Source organism: Cloeon dipterum, chromosome 1, assembly GCF_949628265.1.
Source record: "Cloeon dipterum chromosome 1, ieCloDipt1.1, whole genome shotgun sequence".
In the NCBI taxonomy this organism is placed as follows: domain Eukaryota; kingdom Metazoa; phylum Arthropoda; class Insecta; order Ephemeroptera; family Baetidae; genus Cloeon; species Cloeon dipterum.
Window position 1 is genome coordinate 41,083,343 of NC_088786.1, and position 21,886 is coordinate 41,105,228.

At 41.8% G+C, this 21,886-nt stretch overlaps 3 protein-coding genes across 4 annotated transcripts; 2 read left to right on the forward strand and 1 right to left on the reverse strand.

The window, feature by feature from the left end:
• The first annotated feature begins 16 nt into the window (after window positions 1-16).
• LOC135941433 (NCK-interacting protein with SH3 domain) lies at window positions 17-4,589 on the forward strand. Its single transcript, XM_065486959.1, has 9 exons — window positions 17-208; window positions 278-453; window positions 508-741; window positions 796-1,031; window positions 1,086-1,206; window positions 1,864-2,170; window positions 2,797-3,018; window positions 3,075-3,247; window positions 4,138-4,589. The coding sequence occupies exons 1-9, from the start codon at window positions 181-183 to the stop codon at window positions 4,339-4,341; spliced, it is 1,701 nt and encodes a 566-aa protein (XP_065343031.1). The 5' UTR covers window positions 17-180; the 3' UTR covers window positions 4,342-4,589.
• Window positions 4,590-5,599: 1,010 nt separating this feature from the next.
• LOC135941443 (troponin C, isoallergen Bla g 6.0301-like) lies at window positions 5,600-11,402 on the reverse strand. The gene is made up of 6 exons (XM_065486971.1): window positions 11,268-11,402; window positions 9,883-9,913; window positions 6,901-7,044; window positions 6,714-6,833; window positions 6,108-6,239; window positions 5,600-6,054 (listed from the first exon to the last, which is right to left on the reverse strand). Exons 1-6 carry the CDS (start codon window positions 11,268-11,270, stop codon window positions 6,029-6,031), a joined length of 456 nt encoding a protein of 151 aa, XP_065343043.1. The 5' UTR covers window positions 11,271-11,402; the 3' UTR covers window positions 5,600-6,028.
• A 5,994-nt stretch (window positions 11,403-17,396) lies between these two features.
• On the forward strand, window positions 17,397-20,678 carry LOC135948559 (uncharacterized). 2 transcript variants are annotated; one of them, XM_065497902.1, is made up of 7 exons: window positions 17,397-17,902; window positions 17,949-18,178; window positions 18,231-18,440; window positions 18,824-19,252; window positions 19,308-19,593; window positions 19,649-19,750; window positions 20,327-20,437. In XM_065497902.1, coding segments are annotated over exons 1-7 (1,725 nt in total). In that variant the 5' UTR covers window positions 17,397-17,435; the 3' UTR covers window positions 20,328-20,437. The 2 variants fall into 2 exon arrangements, with proteins under 2 accessions (XP_065353974.1, XP_065353973.1); XM_065497901.1 differs by having other exon boundaries at window positions 17,405-17,902; window positions 19,649-19,781; window positions 20,327-20,678.
• The last annotated feature ends 1,208 nt before the right edge of the window (window positions 20,679-21,886 follow it).

Genomic DNA, 21,886 nt, shown 5'->3' on the forward strand with positions numbered 1-21,886 from the left:
GCCACGCCCCCGTTTTAAAGATTTTTGGCCATCTCTCCGTAAAAGGCGCTCTGTCGCGGGCTGCAGGAGCAACAACCCCTGAACTTACAATTAGTGCGCCAAGGACGAGGAAATTCGCGTCCGTCCTCCTGGCGAGAGAAACGCAAGCAAAAAGGGCGCGTCCCGAGCAAAGCCGGCCAGATGAGCGAGAACAACAATAATGACCTAGGTATTAACATCGATAAGCGGATGAAAATGTTGTTTATTCAAAGAGGATTATTTTTTTGTTATTTTAAAGAGTTGCTGCGAGCGCTGTACGACTTCAACGCAACAGACCCAAAGACGCTGAGTTTCAAGCACGACGAGCTGTTCATCAACCTCGAGAAAAACATCGGCTCGCGCAAGTGGTGGAAGGTGGTCAGCAAGGATGGCCAGGTCGGCTTCATCCCCTGCAACTACGTCAGCAGCCAGGAGGCGAGTACTATAAAAGGTCAAAATTTGGTTGTTAAATAATTAATAAAAATTCAGGAGAGCGTGGAGGACGTGCTGAACTTCATAGATGTGTGCTGCATCGCGCTGCAAAACTCTGGAGGCTCGTCTGCAAAGCTGCTGAGCGAGCTGCAGGCGAAACGGAAGCGCGTAACCGGCGCGTGTGATTCATTCGAAAGCTCAAACCCCAGAGCTCCGCCCGAGGGGGCGCCGTCTCTGCCAAACAACGAAATTAAATCGGCCTCTTCCCACTCACTTTCCACAGACATGAACGTAAATAGAGATAATTTATTAAAAAGGGTGAAAATTTAATTTTTTCTCGCCAAGGAGGAGCAAAGAGCGGAGGCAGCCTACGAGCTGGTGCAGCAGGTGCGGCAGAAGACCGGCCTGAAGCACGAGCTGTCCTGCGTGGCCGTCAGGGTGGTGCTCGAGGGCATGCGCCAGCTGCCCTTTGACATGGTGTCCGCGCCCGTCGTCTCGGTCGCCGGCTCGCTCATCTCCTTTCTCGACGCCGCGCACGAAATGCCTGATTCGGTCCTCGACAACACCCACGATGCCTTCAGGTCAGCAAAAAATATCATTTTTGTGCCTTTTTTTTATTAAAAATCTTTTTTCAGGTTGCGTGTTGTGTTAGAGGAGTTGGCCACCGCGAAGGACGACGACCAGCAACGAAGCTGGATGCTGCACGAGGACGAACAAACCCTGAAGGATTATTTGTCCGAACTGCAAAGCATTCTGGTTAGTTATTTATTATTGATTGTGAGAGGATGCGTCAATTTAAATCGTGTTTTGACCTTTGCAAGCCGATTAATGCCACGCGCTGAAATGGCAGTGCAAGGTCAAGGGTGAGGGGGGATTATAAAGTCGTTAATCGATAAATCTTTTAATTATTTGTTTATTTTTACGCAATAATTATGTTTCCTTGAGGATTTTTTACAATAAATTAAAAGGTGCAGTCGGAGAACATTTTAATCCAATTTTAAATAAGCAATGAGGATTCGGCGGCGTTGGAAAAATCGCGGAAAGGAGCTCCAGGGCCGATCTCAGGGTGGGGTACCCTGAAAAAAGGTCGTCAGGGTATTCAGATGGTAGGGCTGGCCGAGACAATGCGTTTGAGACCTCCTGACTTGAAATCCATAAACCTGTCGAATTTAAACAAAAATAAAACAATTTTATTATCGAGCGGCAAAGGAAAAAACCCGAAAAAAATCAAATTTAATTTTTCTATGGGCGTGAATAACTTTAAAATCGGTCTGCAGACCGGCGTCGGGCCTACGAATGGGATGGAACAGTAAAAGCAGCCGGATTCAATCCTAAAGAAACCTCAGAAAATCCAAACAGTGGTGCCATCTGTCGGCATTCTTGTAGTAACAAAAATTGTGATGAATGTTGCAGCGTGATGCTGACTCGAAAGTGTGCATTCGCGTGCTGGAGCGGATGCAGTGGGAGGGTGTGGAGGTGCTGCTGCAGTTCTACCAGATGGAGTGCCGGTGGAGCGTGCGCGAGTTCCTGCTGCGGGCGCTGTCCGGTCTGTGCGCGCTCCACAACACGCCCAGGGTCATCATGCTGTCCTCCGTGCTGCCCATGGAGCTCGCCAGGGACATGATGAGCAACCCCAACGACCTCGCCAGGCTCGTCGACTCGGCCAACCTGCTCACCATGATCTTCAGCACGGGACAGCCCATGCCGGTCACACACTTGGGTACCAAAATCTTTATTTTATTCCAAACAAATTTAGATTAGGCAATTTCTAGTAGAAAATTTGTCACTTTCGCTGTGAAATAGAACAAAATTACATAAACTTGTCCTTAAAACACTTAAAAATTTGATAAAAACAGGTTTTCAGCACACCACACATCCCCCCTCAACTACCGGAGTCGTGATTTGAGGTGTTTCCGATACCCGTTTTGTCAATTTTAGTATTTGATAAGCAGACTTTAATCAAATAGAACCGTTTGTATCATTTTAATACCACCAGGGGCATAGTTAGCTTATCAAACTTCCGGTAAGGGAGAGGGGGCCTAGTGTGTGGTTTAAAATTCACTTGAGTTTTAAAAATCTAACAGACATTTTATTCGTAAACTGAGCAATTCTTCCTAAGCTAACATAAGAAATGTATCGAAAAAGGGGCGTGGCCTTAAAAAATTTAAAATGGGGCGTAACTAACTGTCATTTTTCGCCCTGGTGGCTCAATTTAAGGGCATTGGTGGAAGAAATGAACGAAATACACGCTTATCAAGTTGCCAACACGAGATTTTTGCCACTCCAGTCAAACAGGGGGAGTCGAGTGTGGTGTTTTCAACGTTTAAACGGAAAATGATGTTTCAGAACACATGGGAGCGGCGTTTGTCGAGTTCCTGCACAACAACGTCGAGCAGCCGCCCGAGTGTGACGTGGCAGACCAGATTCCAGACGTGTTCCTGCGTCTTCTCGTGGCCATAAACTTGCAGTTTGAAGATGGCAGCGAGAACGTGCTGCTGTACGTGCTCTCCAAGTGCTCCGTCGCACAGAGCTTCACCGAAAAGGTGCTGCTCATGTTCAACAGAGAAGGTAGCACATACATTCCATCCGCCATGTTTTAATTTGCCTGAGTCTTTTCTCTTCAGATGACCCCGTGGCCCAGTTTTGTTCCTCGTCCGCTAAAATTCATTCCATCGTAAAGCTGTTCCTCGATTTGTTCAGCAATGCAACCACCGCGCAGCTTTTCTACACCAACGATGTCAAAGTTTTGCTCGACATCATTTCCCGGCAGCTTGCAGACCTTTCTCCAGGAGATGAGGTACATAAAACACTTATTTTGTCCCTTTTTCATCCATTTGCAGCTCCCGCCAAATTTTAAAATTTCCCGCCGGCCTAAATTGACAGTTTTCCGCTGGTAGCCCTGTAATCAAAAGCCATTTAACTTACAAATAAATCGTCCTGATATTTGATTAAAGACTTACTGGACCGCAATCACGTGACGCGGGCGAGTGTGCTGATTGGTTGCTGGCCACGCCCACTTTTTCACTCGCAACAACTAAAAATTATGGTGTGTTGAGTCATGCGCAATTTAATTGACACCAAGACGTTTTCATATTATAGGCGTGACTGAAAAAGTGGGCGTGAACAGCAACCAATCAGTGCGCACGCCCACGTCACGTGACCGTACCCTGCATGTCCAGGTCACTGCTTATCCATTCGTTGAAGGCTGCCTCTTTTTTCAGCGATTTTCCAGCCACGCCCCCTTTCCTGCCAATTTTTTTAATCGACGGTTTTCCGCCGGCAGCCCTGTGATTAAACGCCATTTTACCTTACAAATTGTCTTCAAGCGATTTCCTGGTATTTAAGTAAAGAATTTTTCAACCGCAGTCACGTGACGCGAGCTATAGCGCGCTGATTGGTCACCCCCACTTTTTCAGTCACTTAACACAACAAATCATCTTGGTAGCGTTCATAGCGTTCAAATTGTGAACCACAATGAAAAAGTGGGCGTTGGCAGGAACCAATCAGCGCGCTCGCTTGCGTCACGTGACTCTGGACCTTCTCACCGGCGCTACATACCTTGTCCGCGTCACTGCTTTATTCACTTTTAAATTCATAGAAGGCTGCCCCATGTTCTAGTCACGCCCCCTTTCCCGCCAAATCTAACATTAAAGAATTTTCCATAATATACATGTTTTTTTTCTCTAGCGGCGTGGGCAGTATTTGGAGCTGTGTCGGCGGGTGGTGCGAGAGTCGGACTACACGGAGCACAACCACCGGAAGGAAGACCTGGTTCGCAGCCTGCAACACATCCAGTCCGAGGAGAACGACGACAGCCGCGCCGACCAGCAGCTCGTGCGCAAGATCTTTGACGAATTTCCGCACATTTTCGCCACCGCGTCAGACAATTAATCTTATAGCTTTATTTCCAAACTCTTCACAATAACCTAGCGAGACTAACGCCGCAATCGGCAGAGATCTGAAGTAAAAGAAAAACATGGCGCCGCGGTTTTTTGTATATACATGGATGGGAAGATTCGTTGCGTATGTATTTTTGGAGTAAAAAGCAGGCTTCAGTTTTCCTCTCCCGGCAGTGCAACTGCGCTCGGCAACTGAGTTTTGAAACCAAAGTTCAAATTTTCCGCGTAGCCTCAAAAGATTATAAAAGATTCGAGAATCTCGCCTTTATCGCACTGCACCATCGCCCGCCCCCTGGGTCTTGAAACGCGTAATACGCAGCATTTTTAGTACTAAACGCCTCAACGTGAACGAGGTATTTCGTTGCATAAAATTCTTGGAAACAAACTCAAATTCAGGGTCAATGAGGGTGTCACGCGGCAAAGTAACCTCAGAAATGGACTCCTCGTGCCTTTTTATGTCAGATTCGTCACTTATCTGGCCTCTTAAGACCGTTTTTTGGCCAGAATGTATGATAATAAAAATGGCGGGAAATTCAGATCGGAAATTCGCAACGATTATAATGAATGGTGGGCGGTATTTCAGTGTTTAGATTAATTCTGACGTAAAAAGGACATAAATCATCAATCCCACTGTTTATTACCGAAATTTCACATCAACGGTCGTTTGAAGTTCCCGCCATTTTTATTTTCGCTCGTCTTCGGCTATAAATCCAACTAATCAAGCCTAGTTTCGACTTTATCTTACGTAAAAAGTGGCGAGGAATCGATTTCTGTGGTTTATATCCCGACTTATATCCTCAATAACCCGGAAAATGCGAAATTCTTCAAGAATTTTACACGAAACGTCATTTTACTCCATCTCAGCTGAGCAGTATTGAGCTCTTGAGACTCCGAGGGTGGCCAAACGCGATGGTGCAGTGGCCTATCATTCCGTATTCTCAAGTTTCTAAGCTGAAATGTCTATAAATTGCGTTGACTGCGACCAGCTCCGAGGGAAGCTGGTCCGAAATAATTTTATTCCGCGTGTTGACGGTTAAATCAGTGCCAAATTTGGTGTTTTCGTTCCTTGGCTTTGTATTTTTTAGAGTTTAAAATAAGTCAATCAAAAAGCAGCTGCTGTGCAGATCTATCAGTGAATTAATATTATATGTATATACTCCGATGTTATAGATTAATCCAGAGATTTATTAAATATATTCATTCAGGCAAAGGGGAGGATCGCAGCTAGACGAGAAATTAAGAATCCACGCTTCTTGTGGTTTGCAATGTAAGTTTTTTATTCCATTTTTCTCCTGGGCAGAAAAAAAGGTAACATTACACGACACTCTGAGTAACCAAAGATAAAGTATACAAAATTAAATTATTCACAATACAAATTAAGTAAAAAGAAAAAAGCAGGGCGTTTTCATTTCGCACGACCCACTCTTTTTGTTTCTTTCTTTCTTTTCAAGTGTTGCATGGCTGTGTGTGTGTGTGTGTGTGTGGAGGGGGGTAAAAAAAGAGTCTTGGACAACGACGGCACACGCGGAGAGAGCGGCAGTTTCGCGACAATTTGGACAACAATTTCGGAGAGAGAAAATGCACTCAAATTTTTGTGTTTTTTGCTTCCGGTGTTTGCTGGAATTCGGCCTCTCCTTGAGCAGGGCAGCTTTCTTTTGAACCGGCGTCAAAGTCCGCGTTTAACCAGTCATCATCTCCATGAATTCTGATTCAGAAAATTAATTCAACTTAGGCTGGAAAGATTGAATTGTTATTTACCATCAAAGTCTACGGTGCCGGAGCCGTCAGAGTCGATCTCCTCGATCATCATGTCGAGCTCCTCGTTGGTCAGCTGGTCGTCCAACTCGCGCAGAATCTCACGCAGACACGTCGTGGGAATGTAGCCGTTGCCTGGAATTATAAAACAAATTTAATTTTTATATTTTGGGGTTGCTCAAAAGACGCAGAATTTCCCAGTGAGTCTGAAAGTGTTTGGTTTTTTACTTTACGACCCATAGGAGCCGAGTTATTAATTTTTAAAGTCCAAAAAACGCGATTTATGACATTACAAAATTTCGTTTTTGGGGCCCAGACGGGTCCCTGTGGGCCGGACGGCGGTGATTCCGGCCCCAGTCGATGCCCCTTGGCGGGACCCATCCGCCCATGTGCGGTTTTTCAAAATCCAACCATTTCTCGAATTTTTTTCGGCTGAATTTTCGTAAAAGTCAAAATTGTCTTTCTTCAACCGGCTCGTTTGTGATTCACACGTCGTGGATCGAAAATGACACCGATTTCCGCTTGTGACGCGCAAATTAATCGAATTTGGGCGTCTATTTCTGCGTGGTGGCAGGTGCGGGAGAGAGAGAGAGCGAGAGAGAGACTCACCCTCCTTGTCGTAGAGGCGGAAGGCCTCGCGCAGCTCCTTTTCCATCTCCTCCTCGTCCTCCTCATTCATGAACTTGGCAGCCAGCTGGACGAACTCGTCAAACTCGAGGAAACCCGACTCTGCGAGCAGAGAACAGCCGTGAAATATCGCTGCCAGGAGGCGAATAAAAAATCGAGAGTGACTCACTGTCGGCGTCCACCTCTTCGATCAACTCTTCCAGGATCTGGTGGTTGAACGGCTGTCCCATCAGCCGCAAAATCTCGGGCACGATGTCCACGGAGATGCTGCCGTTCTTTTCACGGTCGAACGCGTTGAAAGCGTTGCGCAGAACTGCAAAATTGAATTTTAAATGCGGTTAATTTTTACGAATCTAAATAATCAACATTGATCAACGCTCATCAACAACGGCGAAAAATGAAAATACTACTAACTACATTAGGATATTTTCGATTTTAATTATTTCCATCGAAAATTGCCACTTTTGACATCGTTAATTGATTTTTGGTTGAACGTCAACGACTCTGACTCTCAAGGGATATTTTAATTTTCTTTGAGGAAAAAGAAGAATTTAAGTTAAGGGAGCCTTTTTAAATCGTTTACTTGGTTAAATATCATTCTGTAACGATCAACGTTGATCAACGCATTCTCGATTCAACGCTGAACGTCAACAACGGCGAAAAATGATTTAAATTTAATTGGAAATGGATGACTCCTACCATTTTCATTTTTATTATTTGTCAGAAAGTGCCATTTTTGGCATCGTTGATTTTTGGTTGACCTTCAACAATCATGGCTTTTACTTCATGGAAAATGAAGAATTTAAGTTCAAATAATCTTTTTCCACTATTTTCCAATTGGCAATATTTTAGTATATTTGAGAATTCGACGTTGATTCAATGTTTAATATTAAAATTTGAATATTCAAGGTATTATCAATTTATCAAGCATCCACGGAGTTAAAATAAGACAAATTTATTTGAATTTAAAATGAAATCTTGAACAAATTGGACAAGGTAGCTATTTTAATAAATAGATAAAACTAAAATAATCCTAAAAATAATTTAAACCAATTTTTAAATCCTTCATGAAATTAAATAGCATTAATACAAACTTCCTGATTAAATAGAACTCGAGTTGCAGTGCGAGAAATGTGTATGTCGGTGGATTTTTCGCATGTTCGTGGTCTGGCTTAGGCACAGACACCCTTATATTAAAAATTAGGAAATAAGGGGCGCCTAAAGCAGGCGGGGCTGATTTACACCGAGGATATGAGGTGTAGTGGATTGGCCGTTTCTTGAGAGGACTCAGTAACTGTGAAGCATTACGACCACATTTTTTTTAATTAATTTATTCTCGATAATTCGCTTTGCTTTGTTTCGCGTCGAGAGGCAAAAATAGCGCGTGGGCGTTTCTCTCTTCTGTGCTGGGTGTGTGGAACAACGGCTAGATGGGAAAGGCAATAAGGTCGAGGGGCATGTGTGTGTATCGTACAGCCGATTGCCGGCTTCTTTTATTACGCGCGCGGGGCTAAAAGCGGCGGCGGCGGCGGCGAAGCTTTGATGCTGGCGGCGTGCCACCCTGCTTTTATTTCTCACTCACTCGCACTTCTTGCACCGATGCATCTCGATTTCCTCCGCATCCTATTTTCAGCGCCGCGCGCGCCCGCTCGCCCGATCCTTCATAAATAAATAAATTTATATATTTTTCTCTAATTTTTCTGACGCGTTTCATTAGCAAACGCACAAAAGGTGGACTGTTTCGCGCTAGTTTTCTGCTGTTTGTCTTTCGCACGCACGCCACATATGCCCCGATCGAAATAGACGCTTGATAATCCACTGGAAAGCTTTTCACCACTGACGGAAGCATCCAATCAACGCTCCAATTGTTTGCTCCGATTTTATGGCGACTCATTCTCGGGTTTTGGCGAAAATTTAATTTTAGAACGTCGGAAACTCAAAATTGATTTTTTTCTTTCTTTTGGTTTGTGTTTTTAAACAATTTTTCTCTGTTAATTTGTTTTTTTAACTCCTTAGGATCGAAAAATCCTCTATAGATAAAATTTGTACCCTGTTTAAATTATATTTCGGTAATTTTTAAACAATTTAATTGTGGAAAAACATAAATTTCTATTTTTATTCCGGCTGAAAAGTTTAAATAAAAATCCCGCAGATTAAAATATTAAAAGAAAATTAGAAATTTAATTTTTTTGAGCCAGACTTTAATTTAAAAAAAAATTAAAAAAGTGGTCGTAATGCTGCACAAGTAAATCCTGCTTTTCTGAAACGGGCTTGATAAAGAAATGTTCGTTTGCCTCCCCGTTTCCTCTTTTAAGAGTGGCTATGCTGCTCAGCCAGACCACGGAATTGTGACAATTTCACCGATGAATACCTTTCTCGCTCCGTAACTCGAGTTGTATTTAATAAATAATTTGTTTTAATGCAGTTTAACTCTGCGAAGGAATTAAAAATAAATTTCTATCATTTTTCCTTTCATTTTAATTTTTTCTAATTTTTAAAATAACCCGTTTTCGACTCACTTTTTGCTTTTTGAGTTTATTATTGCAAGAATAAATTATTAAAAAATTAAAAAGTGGTCGTAATGCTGGACAGTCTACAGGGGACATGAAACGGAAGTTTCCTGCTTGTAAGAGTTGCTGTGTTGCTCAGCCAGACCACGAAATTACGACAATTTCCCCGATGAATACCTTTCTCGCTCCGTGACTCGAGTTGTATTTAGTCTGAAAATTTATTTCAACGCCATTTAACTCTGCGAAGGAATTAAAAATAAATTTGTATCATTTTTCCTTTCATTTTAATTTTTTCCAATTTCTAAAATAACCCGTTTTCGACTCACTTTTGCTTTTTGAGTCTATTATTGTAAGAATAAATTATTAAAAAATATAAAAAAGTGGTCGTAATGCTGGACCGTGATTCACTAATCAAGAAACGGAATTTCCCTCTTGTGAGAGTTCCTGTGCTTCAGCCAGACCACGAAATTGCGACCATTTCCCCGATGAATACCTTTCTCGCTCCGTGACTCGAGTTGTATTTAGTGAATAAATTTATTTCAACGCCACTTAACTCCGTGAAGGAATCAAAAACAATTTTCTGCAATTTTTCCTTTCAATTTAATTTTGTCCAATTTATAAAATAAATATTTTCGACTGACCTTGCATCTGCTCTGGTGGAATATCGTCGCACTGCAAAGAGAGAGAAAAAAGGGCCGTTAATCAGAGGGAAGGATTTGATTTAGGAACAATGGCTATTTCGAGTGCTCGATTAACGTTCGACTTTTTGCGTGTCGCGCCCCGCGCGTCGCGTTATTTGCCTTTCTGCCAAGTGTCTGTCTAATTCGAGCCGTCCAAACAACGCGAATTAATGGCCGGATCGGTTGGCGCTAATTGACTCTGATTAGTCGATCGCGCGAAATGAACAACTCGATTTCCTTTTTCCTCGTCGCCGCGCAGCCATTCGTTTTATTTAACAAAAAAAAACCTAAATTGGGTGACAAAAGCGTGTTAAACCTTTTTTAAATTAATTAAAACGGGAGTTTTTGGATGGCGAATAGTCATTTATTTAATTTTTACTCAATAAAATTAATTTCCACGTTTTTACTCAATTAAACGACGCCTGACGGGCTCTGTAATTATTCCAATTGTGAGATTTGCACTCCGTTGGAACGACTAAAGTCGAGATCTTTCAGATTATGTGCAATTCGGCCTTTTAAAAGCAACCAGGGCGCTCAGGTAACAACCTGATATGCTCAAAATATCATTCCTAAACACCGCTCATTGAGAAAATAATTTAAACAAAAGCGAATTAAATAAATTATTTTATTTTATTTTTTAATTCAATTGTATTTTTTAATTTGTTTTTAAGTGGTGACTCGTTAAGTGAATTATAAATTAATTAGTGCCATTAAATTAAAGTCAAAGATCGTTGCAAAGTTACGAAAGTATCAAAAAATCCCTTTTCGTGGCTTTGACTTTTTTTAAATTATATTTTGCAGGCAACAATTGATTTATTTAATCAGTTAGAGCGGAATCAAATGCTTTTTTGTCTCTTGTGGAATAAATAAAAGAGAAACAGATCAAGGATTTGTTGGGTTTTTTTACCTAACGAGAAAATAAAATATCTTAAAGGAAGTTATTTCGACTCAAACTAATTGAAAATTCAATTTTATTTTGGCTTCTGCCTTAAAATTAAAAAAAAAGGTAAAAAAATCCGTGATATTTGAGAAAATTTTGAGCTAATCTAGTGGTTCCTTACTGTAAAATAACGATTTGTATCATAATTTAGCCATTTTTTCCTCGAAATTTGATCTCAGTTAGATAGATTGCATCAAGAGGGATCGAAATCAAGCGAAAAAAATAATTTGTAACCATTTTAGAGACAAACTGTTGCGTAAAATTTACTAACAATGTATGTAGTTAATCGTAAATCCCTTTTTACTCTGAATAGAGGAAATGTTTAGCAAACACATTAGTGTGCGAGCGTGACCGGGGTTGCGACAGAGCGCAAACAAACAAATAAATAAAGAGGATTGTCACTCACCATTGTTGAGCTTTAGAGTTGTGTCGTACGCGAACGGAAAGGGTGCAAACAAAGTGGAACAAAGGCGAAAAGCGAGCGAGTGAGTGAGTGAGAGAGAGTCGAGTCGCGGGGTGCAGTGTCAGCGGGCGCGAAAGGGCTAAGGAAGTTATAGTGCCGCGCCCCCCACCCCGCCCCGCCCGTCCGCATTTATTTCCATCCTTCCTTTCTAGTCGTTTGTCGCCAGAGAGCGCCGCGGGAAAGATGCGCGCGGCGCCTTCGACAATAGCCTGGAAAACAGCAGCAATCGCGCGCGCGACGCGTATTTCGGGCCCTTTCCACTCAACCCCTTGCCTCGACCAGAGCAGAATAGATATACAGCAGAGGTACTGCTTCCGCTCTTCCGCTTCGCTATATATTGGCACTGCTCCATCTTTTGCACAGCTTTTTTCCTTTCTTGGACATGATTTTTGTTTAAAATTAAGGAAACTACCGTAAATTTGAGAAAAATATTAATTATATTAATTTTTCATTATATTAAATTGAAAATTGATTAGAAAACTCTTTTTATTTATTAATTAGACTTTTCCTCGTCAAAAATATGTTAATAATTTTATCCATGACTTTTTAAAGCACCGTTTTCAAGCACAATCCATAGTTATTTGAGGCTTTTCAAGGTTCAATTTTAGGAAAATTTTATTTATTTCGATAGAAATATAGAAAATTGATCTATTTTACATCAAAGGGTGGATAGTATTCGGATTATTCCACTAAAATTATTAAAATAAATTTTTCAACCCCGGAATTAAGGCTACCAAAAAAGAGAAATGGAAGATTTTTATTCAATTAAATAAAAATAAATCCCTTTTAAACTTATAGACGGTGTAAACCGATGAAAACACGATTTAAGGAATTAAAATTTGATGAAGTCAAGTCCAAATTTGAATTTCTCGTGTTGAAGAACATATAGAACGATAAAAAAGTCAATTTAACTCCAAATTTCCACCTCCAGGTAAAAGGGAGTGAGTCTCGGCCCCCAACCATCATCTTGAAAAGTCTAAATTAATTATTTTTATATAAAATTGCGTCAAATCCCCTTAAAATCTGCACGGTAATTAAATTAATTAAAAAGAAAAACGATTAATTTTTTTAAATTTGACCTTGATTTTCTCAAAAACGAAACAAAATCAATGCACCACCTTTTTGAAAATTTTTATTTCCGAAATTTTTACACATTCGGCGTGATTTTTAGCTTTTACCCACGGTTTAAAGATGAAACGGAAGTTTTCTAGGACATTCCCTTCAGTTTAAATTAATTAACTCAATTAAAAATGATTGTAGGTTCTCAAAATAATTTCAAAAACGATTATTAAAAAAATTATTAGCAAAAAACACGCGTTAAAATTTTTTTAAATCGATTTTTTTTAATTATTTTTGTATTAATTTCACGGTTGTGTTAAGTTGAGTAAAAAAATTTGTTCCCACTGCGAGCACACGGAGTAAATTATAGAAAGGACAATTAATTGTTCCGCTCGAGAATTGGCACCGCTTCAGCTTTGTCCGTTTTTTGCAGCACGCACATTTTTTATAACGTGTTTAAGTGGTTTTAAATCTGTCTTTCATTTCCAGAGAACAAAAAGCTGTTGAAAACAAATCATATAATTTAAAATCTAAAAAAATACAAACTTAATTTGCTAATACGAAACAATTGAAGGATGCGATTTGTGTTGGTTTCCGTCAGTTAAATTACCTTTTTTATAGTTAAATTAATCAGATTGAAAAATTCCCTATTTTGAAGCTGCGCAGTAAACTCGTGCGCATTTTAAGCATGCGCACTATGCTCAGATCGCTTCTTCGTCTCACAGGGAGGCTGAAACTCATCACTGCGCATACGTGACCCAATTTAAAACCTTCTGCGCAGTCGTAGTTCCCACCGGGGTCCGGGTTGCGATCTGTGTTCGTTCCCGCCGGGCAGAAGTCAATATGGCGTCGAAATAATGGAGGCCAATCAGGAGACGGTCCAGCGGCCAATCAGAATGGTCAAAAAAGGTGCGTGCCGAACTAATAATTTCATTCCCGCGTATTTTATTACATTTCCATTAGCCTGATGTGCCATCTAACGGTCGATTCGCCAATTACCGTGGGATAATCAGCTGTTATTTAATGAATAACAACAAAAATATTCATTGTTCGCTCTCTTCCAAACGCCATATCTGCGCGTCTCGTGAATCCAGGCCCAGTGTAAAAACGTACGCATCAATTTTTCGATTTAAAAATTTATTTGAAATATTTTTTTCAAATTTAAAACTTCAAACATTTGAAAATAAACAGCCCGACACATTTCAACAAGTTTGTAACACTTGTGAGTTTTCCGCATAAAACGCGGGCTTTTTATTTTACGAGGGTCGATCGAAACGCTTCATAAATTCGTAAAAACGGTGTCGTAAAGTTGTAATCCGCGATGATTGACGGCGGCGAAATTTAGTCCCGAGCAGCTGCAGCCTCTCGCCGACGAGAGAAAATATGAAAAAAAAGGCAAAGCTTGCAAAAATAATAAATCCACTTCTGCGCGAGACAAATTTGGCGTGAAGTGCGTCGTTCTTCTCAATTAGCCGGCGACTCAAGTGCAGCGTGAAATTTCGAAAATGCAGGCAGCACTTGAAGGCAGGCAGGCAGCGCCTTTTTATATTTTTTATTCCGCTCGACCAGAGTTACAGCTTATTTTCGAGAGCACCGCCGGCTAAATTTAACTCTTCACCCTCGCGTACAGCCTCTCATCTCGATCTCGATCTCGCCTAAAGCTGCACCCAGCCACCAATCATTCTCTTCGCTTTATAGCTGCTTTAATTTTCGCTCAAGAACAAATCTGCAAATTTAATAATAATAATATTTTGTGAATTGTTTATTAAGTGAAAAATTGTTTAAATTTTATTGCTTCATTAAAACATTACGTAAAATATATTAAATTTTAGGAATTTTAAATTTAAATTGTAAAAAATTCGACATCAATTCTAAATAAAGAAAATCAGGTTGATAAAATTTTTGTAAAATAAATTTAAATTATTTTAAATCGAAATTATTTGAAAAAAAGTTAAGGAAAAGCGCAAAATTGTTTTGTGTCTGGATTTATTTTTGCTTTTCACATGCCGACGGATTTTTCAAATTTTGAAATTTTTTAAAGACCGTCTTTGACGACGTTTTTGAGCCCACCAATCGATTCCTGAGGGTCGAATTAGGTAAAGTGGACGTTTTTTCCGTTAAAAAAAGTGCAGCGCGACGTAAGAACTTTTTTCCCGCCAAAACAATATGAACGTAAATTCGAGAGCTGCGCATGCGTGAGAGCTGGTTTGAGCACTGGCAGGGATACCACCTGCACGAATGACTTCTTCGTCACATCCAGCCAGCTCTCACGCATGCGCATTTCTCGCATTTACGTTGAAATTGTTTTGGCGGGAAAAATGTTCGCACGTTGCGCTGCACTTTTAGGTCAGAAAAAATATCCATTTTACCTAATTCGACCCTGAAGAATCGATTGGTGGGCTCAGAAACTTCGTCAAAGACAGTCTTTAATTTTTCGAACATCCAAAGTACATATTTTTTTATTTTCTGCTAGGTTTAAGGGAAAATGTTTCCCCAAGCGTCTTTCACATACCTAGATTTTTTCAAGATGGAGAAACCAACAATATTTGTTTATTTGGACAGCCTAAAGTTTAAAAATTGCCGTTTTGTGTCCGTGAAAAATATAGAAATTAAATTTGACGCCGCGGAAGCCAGTAAGGAGTTGTCCCTGAGGTCTGTAACGAGTTTTAATTAAAAATAGCAGTGTAAATAAATAATTTTCGGCTATTTATCATAAAGAAGAGAAGGAAATAAAGCTGTATGCAAATTAATTTTCGCTCGCGGCCAAGCAATTACGGGACAGGCTCGTTTGGTGGAAACATAAAACGGCGTCGCGAGCTCTTGAAAGAAATTAATTTTGGTTTTCTCGGCCGCGCGCGAAAGATCAAATGCGCGTCGCGTGCATCAAAGAAAGCTCTCTCGTGTTTGGCCGCTTTTTGTGCGGGTTCGCCGACCCGCGGACCAAAGAGAGATAAAAAGAGAGAGAGAGCGAGCGAATCGAAAAATTGGCCGCCTGACAAATCAAAATTAACTTCCGCGCGCCCTACACATTTTTCGACACCTGCCACTGGATCAAATTCACTCTTCAATCCAATTTACGCCCCCAAATCGGTCAAATTAATGTTTTCTAAGGTTTAAAATTGACTGGAACTTTCATAAAAAATTATGTCACAATTTAAAATAGGAAAAAAATTATTTTTAAATTAAGAAAACAATTTGAAATTAGTTTTAATTTCATTTTTCTATGAAAATGTGTCAAAATTGTAATTTTAAAAAACCGAATTTTTAGAATGTTCAGTAAAAAATCAATTTAAACTCGAGAAAAGAGAGAAATTCAACGAATCTGTTGTTGTTTGTGTCTTCTATTTAAAGAATCACGACGCCGCTATTTACTCGTCTTTCAATGCTGCAATGCGCATTTCGAAATCTTCGAGTTGCAAAACGCGGCAGGAATTTATTCTTCTCTTTTTCTCGCAAGCAGTCGTCGAAACCGTCATATTTCTCTACAAAGTCGGACGGCAGAGACAAAGTGTAATTTTAGCGGGCGGTCAAATGTTTCGAGAACGGCGATAATTTATTTGCGCCGCGCACACACAACTCGCTTGCGCTCGCGATTTATTTATTTGCTCTGCTCTGTTCGCTCTCTTTGTGCTCGCGAAAGAAACAGAATTTAAGACACAATGACTACGTGTCGGATCGCAAGCCCAACTTTCGCTCGCAAAAATTAAATTCTTTCTTTAAAAAAATGGAAAATGATTAATTTTTAATTTAATTAATAAGGAATAAACACAATAAAGACGATTTTGAAGCATTTTCTCCAAAAGTAATGGTTAAAAAGGCGAAAATTTTGAATTTCCCGCGAAATTTGACACCTGCCACGCCTACCTTTAAAGGTTTATGGGAGGCACGCCCCTTTTAAGTACCAAAAGTACGAGTTAAATTGAAACCATTCAAATAAATGAATTAATTTGAAGACGCCGCCGTTAACTTCCTTTTTTTTCATTGAAGAGAGGATGAATCTAGATGAAAACGTGAGATCGTAGGCGACGTGACGGAGGTCAAGCCGTCAAAGCGGCCGCTTTTAGATTTCGGAGGCGAGAGTAAAATTGTCACGCGACCCACCGCGCGCGCACTTTTATCGTTGGCAAAAAACAATGCGCGCCGCGCGCGAGATAAACAAACGCGTTCGTCGTGTTCTTTTCATTCGAGAAGCAGGCGTTTTGCTTTTCGCTTGCGGCTAGTGCACCGAAATAAATAAATAACTGGGCTAATTGGAACTTTGTATTTTGAATGGCAACTGCGCGCTTCTTCTCTCTCTTCTGCAGTGAGTCAACCAACACAAGCTTCTCGACGCTGCAAACTGTAAACAAATAAAAACTGCGGAAATAGCACCGCTCGCGCTGCCACAATTTGCCACGTTTATGACGCAAAATTTTTCCAACCGCGTCGTCTAAATATTTTCCTTCGTCCTCTCACGCCGTAAAGAAACAGTTATGATGGCCCCGCCGTTAAAACCAGAGATAGAAAAACAGATTAACATTTATTTTTGTTTGTTTTCAATGCTCCTCGACGACAGGAATATTTTTTTTTGGTTCTCGGAAAGCGTAAATCTTAAGAAATTGCATTTTTTGGGGTTAAAGACCGTTTTGGCGAAGTTTTTGAGTCCACCAATCGATTCCTGAGGGTCGAATTAGGTAAAGTGGACGTTTTTTCCGTTAAAAAAAGTGCAGCGCAACGTGTGAACTTTTTTCCCGCCAAAATATTCTGAACGTTAAAGCGGGAACTTCGCATGCGTCAGAGCTGGTTTAAGCACTTGAAGAGAGACCACCTGCACGAATGACTTATTTGGCAGATCCAGCCAGCTCTCACGCATGCGCACTTCACGCATTTACGTTCAAATTGTTTTGGCGGGAAAAAAAGTTCGCACGTTGCGATTGAATTTTTTAACGGAAAAAATATCAAATTTACCTAATTCGACCCTCAGGAATCGATTGGTGGGCTCAGAAACTCCGTCAAACACGGTATTTGATTTTAAATTTTAAATTTATTGCGTTCCACTGTTTAAAAGGACACATGAGGACGAAGAAACAAAATCCCAAACAACAAACAAATCTGTTTTTCCTCCCTCTCGCCGACGAGTGCCAAAGCGGATCTGCGTCGAATTTCGACTCGGAGAAAGTTTTGGCAGAAGTGCATTGGCGCCGACCTTTCCCAAGCCCGAATATGAGCAGCGTCTCGTCTGCGTCTGCTGACTCTGCTGCACCAAAGGACATTTTTTTCCCTCTCTATTTCAGGTGCGAACAAAAGAGCGAAAAGGCGAGAATGAGGAAATTGGCACGCGATTTGTTTTGCTTGTTTGGCCTGTGGAGCGGCGTGGCTTTGGTTGGCGCCGCCACCGCCGCCGCAAATAAGTGCGTCACCGCCTTCGCCGCCGACGCGCCCAGCATTGTCCTCGTCGCGCCTTTCTGTCCGCAAATAATCGCCGGCCTCCGTCCCCACCCTCGACAACCCATCACGCTCCTCTGCGGACTCGATCAGCGGTAGGAAAAATAACTAAAAGTAAAATTAATTAACTCGTCTCAGTAGGTTTCCCAATGGCGTGAGTTTGGGTTCGAAAGTGACCCTGATCCTTCAGTTGGGACAACATGGAAACCTTTCGGAGACGTTGGTCCAGCGCTTCATCTCGACGCACAACAAACTCTTTTGGGAAACGCGAATCGTGGTGGTCGTGGAGCAAAACCCGGAGAGTGTCTCGCGCGTTTTGTGGAGGCACAATTTGCAGAGGAGCACGATTGCCGTTCTTGAAGGAGACAAAGGTAAACCCTGAAGGTGGAAAACTGGCAAAAATCATCTTAATCGATATTTCAGTCATCTTTTTCAGGGCGTATTCGGAGACTGGAGGCGTTTGTGAAGGAATGACGCCTCCGGAGCTGACCAAAGTTGCAGAGTGCTCAGGGGAGGGTGACCTGAAAGTCCTGGAGGCAGGAAAATTGGAGGTGTCGCCAATGCTAGACCTGAACGGATGTGTCGTCGACGTGGCTACCATTAATTTTCCTCCCAGTGTCATCCTTTTTTCCGGTAATATCATGGATCAGGGGTCACCACTTTCAATTAAAATATGGTAGGGGAGGGAAGTCAGGTATAGTCGTGAGAAAGGTAGAATTTAAGATCGGATCAAAGAAGAATGAAGGGGTGGAATGAGAAGTAACTGGGAGAGGGGAGAGCCAGATTTATAAGGAGGGGAGGGGTTGGAGGGTAAACCAAAAAATAATGATATCTACTTAATGATCATTTTTAAGGGTAAGAGGGGAGGGAAAGGTTTTACATTAATAAAATGGTGGTCAGGAGAGAGACAAAACAGAAGCAAAACTTGCAGAAAAGAAGATTAGGAGAGGAAAAATCATTCAATTCAATTTAAGGGGAGGGTAAATCAGGTACTAATCCACTATCAAACCACACAGAGACAGATCCATCGCCGAACGCGTCAACCGGAGTAGTCGAACCTTTAGGTGGAATCGAAGTGGCGCTGGTGCGCAGCGTCGGCGCCGCAATGAACTTCCTTCCCCGCTTCTACGTGTCAGCGGACAACCAGGGTTGGGGCGCTGGACACGAGAACGGCACCTTCAGCGGAATGTTGGGCGAATTGACGGCCGGAAGAGCCCAAATCGCGATGGGCTGTCTGATGCCTCTGCCTGTGCGCTTCCGCTTCTTGGACATGGCCGTGTCGCACGGCCACCGCAGCCTCGCGTGGGCCGTCCCGCCGCCGCGGCCGCAGCCCCGCTGGGCCGTCCTGGTCGAGGCGTTCGCCCCTGACACCTGGGCCGCCGTCGCCGCTGTCCTGGTGCTCGCCTTTCTCGTCCTCTCCGTCATCTCACACGACCTGATTCCAGGTGAGTACATCATTTTATTCAAAAGACCCTTTTTTCCCCTCCCCTCTTTCCTCAGACGGAGCTCTGCTGTTCGTGTGGGCGACGACCCTTGGCGTGTCGGTGGCGCGGCTGCCACGGGCTTCGTGGACCCGCACCCTGCTGCTAGGGTGGCTGCTCGCCTTCCTGGTGCTCAGCGCCGCTTACCAGGGCGCCCTCTTCAGCTTCCTGGCTGCGACACGATACGAGAAGGCGCTGGATTCGTTCAAGGACATCGTGTTGCGTGGCCTGCCCCTCGTCGCGCACCCCAACTTCGAAGAACTGCTCGACGCTGGTGACGCCACCATCTCACAGCGGGCTAAAGAGTAACTAAAATAATTTGAAGTGGGATTTAGTCATGAATTTTTCTCTCTGGGACAGACTGTACGAGCCATCGGTGGACGGGGTGCTCAGGCAGCTGGACGTGATGGCGAAGGGCGGCCGCCAGGTGGCATGCATGGTCAACAAGGAGATGCTCGTTTGGTACAACTACCAGCAGAGACACTCCGGACATGTACGAACGTGTAAATTCTCGTGTTTTGATGATTTTGGAGGGAAATTATGCGTCTCCTAATTTAAAATTAAATATTAACGGTACAATTAGAAATTTCCTAAGTGCTTGGAGCTGGTAATAGATGGCTCCACAGCTCATTGACATTCCCAGGGGCCAATTTACCGCGGCATAGGGAGAACTAACGTTGAATCCATCAGGATTCCACCTAGATCCACCAGGATTGGCAACTTAAAACCCTATAATTACATATTTAACCCTGCTATTGCGAATTTTTTGTGCAAAAATCCTAAAAACCGTGAAAATTTGTACATTTTGTTGAGCGGGAAACTGAAAAACGTGGTATTTTCCTAAAAAAAACTTTCTAAAATAAAAAAATTATAATTAAGAATGGCGGTGAGACTGCTCCTACACATAATTTAAATCCCTTTTATGAGATTGGTGGTGGAATTATAAAACGTAACCAATTAGAACGTCGTTTTTACACTGAATTTCAAAATATCACGCAAGAATTCACGTTTCCCGCCTTTTTCTCTCGTGAATTTCAGATGGTGCACATTGCGCGGGAAGAAATGACCTCGTACCCGACGGTGGCGTTCCTGCGGCAAGGCTCGAGTCTGGTGGCTCGCTTCGACGTTTTGGTTCGGCGGCTGCTCGAGTCTGGCCTGGTGGACAAGTGGTTCGCCGAACTGTCGCTGCCGGTGGCGCGCACGCAGGTCGACGCGCCCCTCGTGCTCGGTCTGTACCACCTGAGCGGCATCTTCATGGTGCTCGTCGTCGGCATGGCGCTCGCCACCCTCGTCCTCTTGCTGGAACTGCTCGTCCACCAGTGGCACCGCATCCACGACGCCTCAATCCAGCTTTTGTGAAGACAAAATGCCTTTAAAAAATAATTAGGATTCTGAGATCTCTTAGATTACGTTTATTCTACTTTGAAAACTGCACTTCATTCCATTTTTTATGTATTTCAACCGTGGTAAATATAAGTAGCATAATTAAATACATTTATGCTGAATGGGAAAATATATTTTGTTTGAAATCGATATGTAAATTTAATTTGTGAAAATAAAAATTTCCACAACCTCTTCTAATTTTGCGATTATTTTTTTTGCCCCGTTCTTCAACGTGAAATAAAATAAAACTTTATTGTAAGGTCTCAAAACAACCTTACGCTCTCCCAACAGCCGCGCGGGGACTGCTTTTAATGTGCACGCAGATTTAACAAAACACGCGATAGATGGCTAACGCTTCAACTACACACCCGACTCTTTTTCTCTTCGCTGCGCGACTGCGAGAGCCGCGGAACTAAACCAGTTCAATGTTAAATATAGACTGCCTCATGTCAGACGCATTAAAAGTCTTATTTGCTTTCGCGAAGCGGATATTCGCAGAGAAAAACAAAAGAGGCTATATTTTGAATATATTAATTTTTTATCAACAATTTAACCAAAGATCAGAATAATTAAACATTTTTCAAACCGAACAAACTGGAAATTTTAATAAAAAATAAACATACTTTCAAATTTTATTTATTTATTTCCATTTTTCTAATTCGATTTCACGGAATATTTAAGAAATTTAACATCGTATCTGAAAAATTAAAATTCAAACAACTCTCTTTCATAATTTGCCTGATTGAACTCCTATTTTTATTCCTTTTATATATTTCGCATCACAACTCAATTAGAGATATAATTATAGAAGAGTTGAGGAAAACCAGACTGTTTTCCCGTTATAACACTCTTCCGGGTTCCGCGCACTCGCTCTGCTGTACATTGCACAAAATTAGCAACAGCGAAAAGTCTATGACCTAGAAAGTCTATCTCGAAATAGAATGCTTTAAATTCGCGTGAGACGCAGAGTTCGATGCGAGTTTTGATTCTTCGGTCGCGAGAGCAGAGAGCGATACACTGTCGTAAGTTCAACTGAATTCAATTTTTAGATCTTGGAGTCCTATATATAGATTTTGGGTTTATTTTTATTATTCAAAACATTATGGAAATAGGAATTTTCATCTTGGGATTTTTATTTGTCGTCTACTTTTTATTTTCTTGCACATTTTAGAATTGGTTTTGAATCATAGGCGGTTTTGGTCAGTTTTGAACCTA